At 46.4% G+C, this 8,420-nt stretch overlaps 1 protein-coding gene across 1 annotated transcript in view; it reads left to right on the top strand.

Moving 5' to 3' along the window:
• sema5a (sema domain, seven thrombospondin repeats (type 1 and type 1-like), transmembrane domain (TM) and short cytoplasmic domain, (semaphorin) 5A) overlaps nucleotides 1-8,420 on the top strand; it is a 75,012-nt gene that overhangs the window by 39,768 nt on the left and 26,824 nt on the right. The window contains 1 exon segment of the mRNA XM_056299837.1: nucleotides 5,170-5,395. Within this exon segment, the coding sequence (XP_056155812.1) occupies nucleotides 5,170-5,395 (226 nt within the window).

Here is an 8,420-nt window from a genome sequence, read left to right as displayed (position 1 = left end):
CCTCCTGTCCTCTGCATCTTCCTCTGTCACACCAGCCACCTGCATGTCCTCCCTCACCACATTCATAAACCTCCTCTTTGGCCTTCCTCATCTCCTCTTCCCTGGCAGCTCCATATTCAGCATCCTTCTCCCAGTATACCCAGCATCTCTCCTCTCACACATGTCCAAACCATCTCAATCTCGCCCCTCTTGCTTTGTCTCCAAACCGTCCAACCTGAGCTGTCCCTCTGATATACTCGCTCCTGATCCTGTCCTCCTTCATCACTCCCAGTTAAAATCTTATCATCTTCAACTCTGCCACATAGAGAGACCAAAGAGTGAGAGCCTTATACTTTCGCCTCCATACACCAACTCGACGCCCTCTCCCAAAGTGCTATCAAAGAGTTACCAAGCTGCACCTGCACACACACACACAGACACACACACACACATACACACATACACACACTTGCTCATACCTTGGCTGGGGGTGGGTGGGGGCGAATCAGAGAACTAATTGAAACTAATTTTGTGTTCCACATGCCAGTCGCCACATTTGACTGCTTTCTGCCGCGTTTTCATTTTCACTTAATTCTCTGAAATGGAGATGTTAGCACCAGACGCCGCGTGGCAGAATGCAGTAAATGATTGGTTCCTGCCTCCCCCCCCCCCCCCGCTTTGTTTTACAAGCTAGACAACGCCACTGTAAAGAATGAAATGAAAAATTAAATTAGCCCTCCTAGAAGCGGGGGGTGTCCTTGGCCTAAATGTTTCCGGGGTGAATCAAGGTTTAATTCAGATATGGTTCCTTCTTTTCCTCAGATGGGCTCTTTTCATAATGGCTAATGCATAATGAGTCTCCTAGAAGGCCTCGCATTCATAGCTCTGCCATGGCGAAACTCATTTAGATGGAGTTATTTTATTGGCTCCTTCATTATGTGTGTGTGTGTGTGTGTGTGTGTGTGTGTGTGTGTGTGTGTGTGAGTGTGTGTGTGTGTGTGTGTGTGTGTGTGTGTGTGTGTGTGTGTGTGTTGGGGCTGTTTTTTTCCATTTCCAGTTTTTATGGGGCAGCTGTATGGATATTTATTTCACATCCCCCGGTCCATTTCTAATGCATTTTTCAAAACTTGCGATAACAGTCCCCGCTACTGCCAAGTAGGGGGGACTGTTTTCAAGCCAGCGATATTATTAACACACACAGCTATTTAAACAACACCTATTTCTGAGCTTTGAATTGTACCGAACTGTCCGGCCCCTTTAAACTGCTGTCATTGGATTTAAGTGTACAGAAAATCTACAGTTTAAATGAAGGGGTAGAATGAGGTGAGAGGGTGTGACAGTATACGAGGCCTCTCCCAGCCCACCGCATTGGTCCTCCGTCCAGAAGTAGGCCACTCGATGCAAAAAGGCAGCTTTATTCAGTTTGTGAGGGTAAGTCTACAAATCCGCTCAGTCAGTGTGGGATCCTAATGACCCAAACACCCGATCGCCTCCCTAATGCCCGGGATCAGACCGCACGATTTCAGCCCAGTTTTGACATTGCTGACAAATTTCCAGCATCGGGCCCGATTATGAACGTCGGGAACGACGAACGGGCGTCTTTACCCTATGCAGTGTGACATAATCGAAGAACGGCGATGTGGCGTCGCCCCACGACACCCTGAGGAAAAGTCTAGCATGTTGTATTTTCCTGCCTCGTCTGACATCTCCTACAAGGCGTCCCTTGATGTTGACCAATAGGATGACAGGGTGCTCTCTGGCGCACATATGTAAATGTGACGGAGAGAAAGCGCTGCTGCTGCCAGGTGGACCGAGGACACCGAGGAGAGGTCTGTTGAGCGGTGCCAACAATACCCCTGCCTTTTTGATGTTCCTCAAGGGAGGACCGTGACAGAGTCAAGAAGGATACGCTAAATGTTGGCGAGATATAGCGGAGGCATTTCAGCAACCCAGTGAGTAGCTGGTTAAGCTATGCTAGGTTAGCATCTCCCAGTGGCACTAGGCGCAACCGCATCCACTATCGTACTTTCTTTTTCTTTTCGGAAAACAAGGCCGCCAGGCAGCATCACACATAGGTTTTCTATAGCCATGATTGACCATTTCTTGACCATCCTCCCCAATGACCTATGAGCTCACACAAAGTCGGGAGAAGCGGCATGCGATGATTGCTCGGGGTCATCCTTGTAGTGTTGCCAGTCTCCCGGCCGAGACGCGGCAAGAGTTTATGGCACTATGATTGGCTAATCTGACATGTTGACCATCGTGAAAGACAAAAACATCGTGCAGTCTGATCCCGCTTTAAGAGCTGCTTATACCGCAGTAGTAGCTGGTCTGGATGCCATCGAATACCTTCGCTTTAAACCCAGCAGTTCTCTCCATCCACACTCCTTCTCCCGGTGTACGTACAGCAACTCTTTCTAGACAAGCCCCATTAAATATTCACCGTGTTTGGCCACCATCAACAACTCTCGGAGCCAGTCCCTGTCGACCTCTTCCCTTTTATCCCCCAGTCATGCCAGGCAACTGCAGTTCCTTTTCTTTTTCGGTAGCGAGACACCGATCCCAACTTTCTCTCTGTTTTTATTGGCTGGTAATGTCGGACTGGGGGCCGGTCACTGATGCCTGATGATGTTAAATATTAATGTCTGGTGATGATTACTGAGCTAGACGGAGTGAGTCAGGAAGCGCAGCGGAGATGACACCCTCATTCATCACGGACCGTAACACAATCTGAATCCTCCCAGTGTTTTTAACCTTGGAACCCCAGGGAGGTGGGACGGGGGAAGGAGGGAGGGAGGGAGGGAGGAGATAGACGCTGAGATAGAGGGGGGCTGGTAGAGAGAGACTGAGAGAGAGGGAAACAGAGATACATGTACTGTAGATAGGGAGAAAGTCAAACAAGGGGAGAAGGCGAGAAAGAGGGGGACGGCATGAGGAGAGTCACAAACAGTTTGGGGAAAATAGATAAACAGATAGGTAGGTGGATGGATGGATGGATAATTAGACAGACAGCCAGGTAGATCGGTAGGTGGATGGATGGATGGATGGATGGATGGATGGATGGATGGATGGATGGATGGATGGATGGATGGATGGATGGATGGATGGATATAGATGGCTAGATAGAAAGTAGAAGCGCTCCCCTCCAGAGCCTGTCCCCTCATGTGACTGGCTGGCAGGTGGGTGAGAGGAACTCTTGTCTCATTTTGTCAAGGTCTGGCAGTCACTCAAGGCCTATGCAGCATAAATAGACAGGTGGAGGAGGAGAAAATGGCAGCCGTCTCACCTTCCCTGCTGTGAACTACAGTGTCATTTACGCCAGATGTATCTCCAGCTCCACCTCTTTATTTATATAGTTTGGCACAAAAGAGGCCAGGCTACCTACGCGTTACCCACCCATTGCGTTTTATTCTCTGTGTGCATCACCAAATATAAGGAAAGCCTGGAAAGCAGACTGTATTCAGCTGCTGTAGTCTAGATAGAGGTGTATGAATATATCTCAGGCCTAGAGAGGCTCAGTACCGTGTTTTAATTTATGCTACCCCGTTCCCATAGCTGGACTGGAGGAATGCAGTATATTTTTGGTTTGGTTTTTGTTGGTGTTTTTTTTAACTCTGCCTTCCATCCTGCAACCTGATCTGCCTCTATTCACCCAGCCTTTCCTCGATCATATCACCCCTTTCTCTCTCTTTTCATCATCCTATGTGCCAATCAAGTCACCAGCGTCAGCACCTTTCTCTCTCTCTTCCTCCCACCATTGCTCCCTCCTTCCCCTCAGCTATAAATTAAACTTGATCAATGACCTTTTCTGCCTGGCTTGTTTGCCTCTTACCATGTTCAGTAAATGGCCTAATGGGAATATATCCTATTCAGAGCATGCCAGCCAAATGGCAGACTATGTCAGGCCAGGCAAACAGGAGGTTGGTTGGGGGGGGGGGGGCAGAGAGGAAGGGTAGAGGTGACATGACATCTGGAGGCATGTAGGAAAGTTTGGTGTTAGATTATTTGATCCTAAATTGAACATTATTATTTCATGAGAGCAACTGTGTAGAATTTTGACATGTCTGTTTGACTTTCTAAGCCTCCGTTTTAGTTTTAATCATCACCTATTATGTTATTTCATCTATGCCCAAAACCATAAACCTCTAAAGTGGGCAGTACGTTTCATTTCCTAATTATTTTCCTGTCTAACCCCGTTTCAGTCCAATGTGAAAATGCATAGGTGTGTTACATAATTGCCTTTAACTATGTCCAGTGCTATGATTGACTCTTTTTGCTTTTGAGGATTGCTCTCTTGTGCATTTCTGGATTAGGAGAGGACGATTTTGATCAGTTTTGAAGCTGCATTAAGAAATCACTTGTAGGGCTGTCCGGGTAGCTTAGCGGTTTATTCTGTTGCCTACCAACACGGGGATCGCCGATTCGAATCCCAGTGTTACCACCAGCTTGACACAATTGGCTGTGTCTGCAGGTGGGAAGCCGGATGTGGGTTTGTGTCCTCGTCGCTGCACTAGCGCCTCCTCTGGTCGGTCGGGGCGCTTGTTCAGGGGGAACTGGGGGGAATAGCGTGCTCCTCCCACGCGCTACGTCCCCCTGGTGAAACCCCTCACTGTCAGGTGAAAAGAAGCGGCTGGCGACTCCACATGTATGGGAGGAGGCATGCGGTAGTCTGCAGCCCTCCCCGGCTCGGCAGAGGGGGGTGGAGCAGAGACCGGTATGGCTTGGAAGAGTGGGGTAATTGCCCAAGTACAATTTGGGAGAAAGGGGGATCCAAAAAAAAGAAAGAAATCACTTGTAATCGTTAACTTAGTAAAAAGCTGTATTTTCCCCTGATATCTATCAGCAGCATGGACTCTCCTAGCTCGGTGACACAACATCCACACCTTGGCTGTTAGCAACGAAAAAAATCTAAAGAAAAATCACTAACATGTTAGAATATATAGTAACATTGTCATCTATCATTTTTACTTATATTACTCAATATTGAGTATTTGCACACAGCGTCCATAAATCCTACTCATTTTCACCACGGGCGAAAGGTAAATGGATCCGGATGAAGTCCGAGAGGCCCCAAATGACCACAACGCTTTCAAGACCTATGAAATCATATTAGTACAAACATGCACGCCATGAGAAAGTATCGAGTGTATGCTGTCAAACAACCAGTCACATGTTGCTCTGTGTCTGCAGGAGTACCAGTCGTGCAACACCCTCCCCTGCCCCGACCTGAAGAAGACCACGCCGTGGACGCCTTGGACCCCTGTCAACATCTCTGACAACGGTGGCCACTATGAGCAGCGCTTCCGCTACACTTGCAAGGCCCGCATCCCAGACCCCAGCCTGCTGGAAGTGGGCCGGCAGAGGATTGAGATGCGTTACTGCTCCAGTGATGGATCAACTGGCTGCTCCACCGACGGTGAGTGGAGAATAAAGGAGGAAGATGGATTGTGTCTCTCTATCACCACTCCAGGCAGTCCCTGTCTTCTTCTTCCACTGGCCCACTAGTCTTAAGTCCACAGAGAAGCCTTGTAGACTAATTAGACTAGCATCCCTGCCTCCAGCCATTAGTTTCCTTGCTGTGTCTATTAGATCCCCTTCTTTCTTTCTTTCTTTTTCTTTCTTCCCTTAACTCTTTCTTTAAATCTTCTTAAATCTTGCTTATTTATGTGTTTATCTCTTTCCCTCTTTCTGTTTCTAAATATTCCTTTTTTCTCTCTATCTCCATCGCTCTCAAAGGAGGGCTATCTTAGTTAGCGACTGTTTCCAGGCCCATCAGCAGATCAGGACACTAAACATATTCATGAACTTCCATTCATCAAACGCTGTCAATAGATATGAATGATTTTATCTCGCATTCAGACACACACACACACACACACACACACACACACACACACACACACACACACACACACACACACACACACACACACACACAGATTCTTAAAGTGATACTGACATCAAAATCTGAACATTCCTATTGCTAGGCTGTGTTCCCAGTTGGAATGTGACCACGGAGAATTTCAGTGGCCAAAGCAGCGCGTCTGTGGCCACTCGAGAGAGATCTGTGATTGACTGTAGATGGTGTCCAATGACAAACTGTGCCGGTGGATACGGAGACACCAGTCAATTTGCATATAGGGTGTGTCCGTAGCGAGATGCTGTAAAACCACGGAGAAGCCGTTCTTTTACCCCCTCCTGCTAGCTACTTGTCTCGAGTTTGTGCTGTTTTGCTGAGACTTTATTATCGCTCTTGCTTTGGTGTATTGCCATCTATCTATCTATCTATCTATCTATCTATCTATCTATCTATCTATCTATCTATCTATCTATCTATCTGTCTATCTGTCTATCTATCTATCTATCTATCTGTCTATCTGTCTGTCTATCTATCTATCTATCTATCTATCTATCTATCTATCTATCTATCTATCTATCTATCTATCTATCTATCTATCTATCTATCTGTCTATCTGTCTATCTATCTATCTATCTATCTGTCTATCTGTCTGTCTATCTATCTATCTATCTATCTATCTATCTATCTATCTATCTATCTATCTATCTATCTATCTATCTATCTATCTATCTATCTATCTGTCTATCTGTCTATCTATCTATCTGTCTATCTGTCTATCTGTCTATCTATCTATCTATCTGTCTATCTATCTATCTATCTATCTATCTATCTATCTATCTATCTATCTATCTATCTATCTATCTATCTATCTATCTATCTATCTATCTATCTATCTATCTATCTATCTGTCTGTCTGTCTGTCTGTCTGTCTGTCTATCTATCTGTCTATCTGTCTATCTGTCTGTCTGTCTGTCTGTCTGTCTGTCTGTCTGTCTGTCTGTCTGTCTGTCTGTCTGTCTATCTATCTATCTATCTATCTATCTATCTATCTATCTGTCTATCTATCTATCTGTCTATCTGTCTATCTGTCTATCTATCTGTCTATCTATCTATTTATCTAAATATCTATCATCTGTCTATCTAACAGTTATTTGTATCACCGAATCCTCCTCCTCGAAACTGTAATCCTCACAGACGATCTCCCTCTCGTTCTCGCTATCCGACATTTTTTGTAAATAACAAGCGACGAGCGGTGCCGAGCCCCGCCCACGCAGGAAGACAGTAGCCAATAGCTTTGAATTCTTAAAACCACACATATTTTCGGTTATGATTCAAAGTACCAATGTTAAAAAATGTGTTCAGAAAGGGCATGTCAGTCTCTCTTTAAGCTACTCTGCTCATGCACAAACACACACACACACATACCGATTTGTAAGCTACTCTGCACATGCACAAACACACACACACACACACAGATTTGTAAGCTACTCTACACATGCACAAACACACACACACACACACAGATTTGTAAGCTACTCTACACATGCACACACAAACACACACATACAAACAAACCACACGTGCTCAGGTGAACATACAAACATGCTTAGCTTCTTTTCTCTAGCTGTTCCCTCTCACTTTAGTCGTTGCGCCACACTGTCTTCCTCTAGACACGCCTCTGGCAAATTAGAGCCTGTAAACACTTGGACAAACAGGACGCTAATTGACGAGTGGTTTATGTTGTCGAGGGGCCGGCTCCATATTAAGAGGGGGAGCGGCTGGGTTGACACAGCGCTGCAATAGTCTGCAGAAGCTTTGAATCCAGATCTAGCATTTAAAGTTTGTTTACAGAGTTGCTCAAAGCCCCAAAGGGAAAGGCGGACGGGTTTTATAGGGTTTAAGTTTTAGCGGCTGCATGGCTAATCTGTGGCAGCCTCCCACCAACTTGGGTGTATCTTTATCTCTGGGTGGTCTTCAGCTACCGCCAATATGCCACATGCTGCTCTAATCACCGAGGTTAGCGCTCATCAGCATCTTTTGATATGGCAATGCCTTTCATTAATGTCTCTGTCTGTCTGTCTGTCTGTCTGTCCGCCTGCCTCTCGTCCTCTGCCTCTCTCCGTCTGTCCCTGCCTCCCGCTCTGTCTGTCTGCGTCTCTGTATATCTATCTGTGGGCCCGTGCATCTCCGTCAGCGGGGTCATGTGTTGGCTTGGTTTATTCTTTTCACACTCTGAAGTCGTGGATGGCCTTGAAGGCTTTTAAGGGAGAGCTGGCGAGTGCGAAGACGTGTCACTTTAGAGCCACAGCCTTAGGGCGAATGGCAGCCACAAATCCAGCACATTGGCGAACAAAGACTTGGCCGTTAATAGGTCTGTTGTGGTTGTGATTAGCAGGAGGAGGCAACAGAAACAGTGTGTTTCATCCCAAGAGTGTCGCCAGTATCATGTGCCGCGCTGTTAATTGGAACGATTCAAAGGAGACGACGGTGTGCTCTACAGTCATTTGCACAAAGAAGCGGCCTTTGTTGTGGGAAGGAGACATCTAGGCCCATAGGGACTACCGTGCACTGCTTTGTGTCC

Source organism: Lampris incognitus, chromosome 19 (genome assembly GCF_029633865.1).
Source record: "Lampris incognitus isolate fLamInc1 chromosome 19, fLamInc1.hap2, whole genome shotgun sequence".
Lineage (NCBI taxonomy): Eukaryota > Metazoa > Chordata > Actinopteri > Lampriformes > Lampridae > Lampris > Lampris incognitus.
This window is presented reverse-complemented; position numbering and strand designations above follow the sequence as displayed.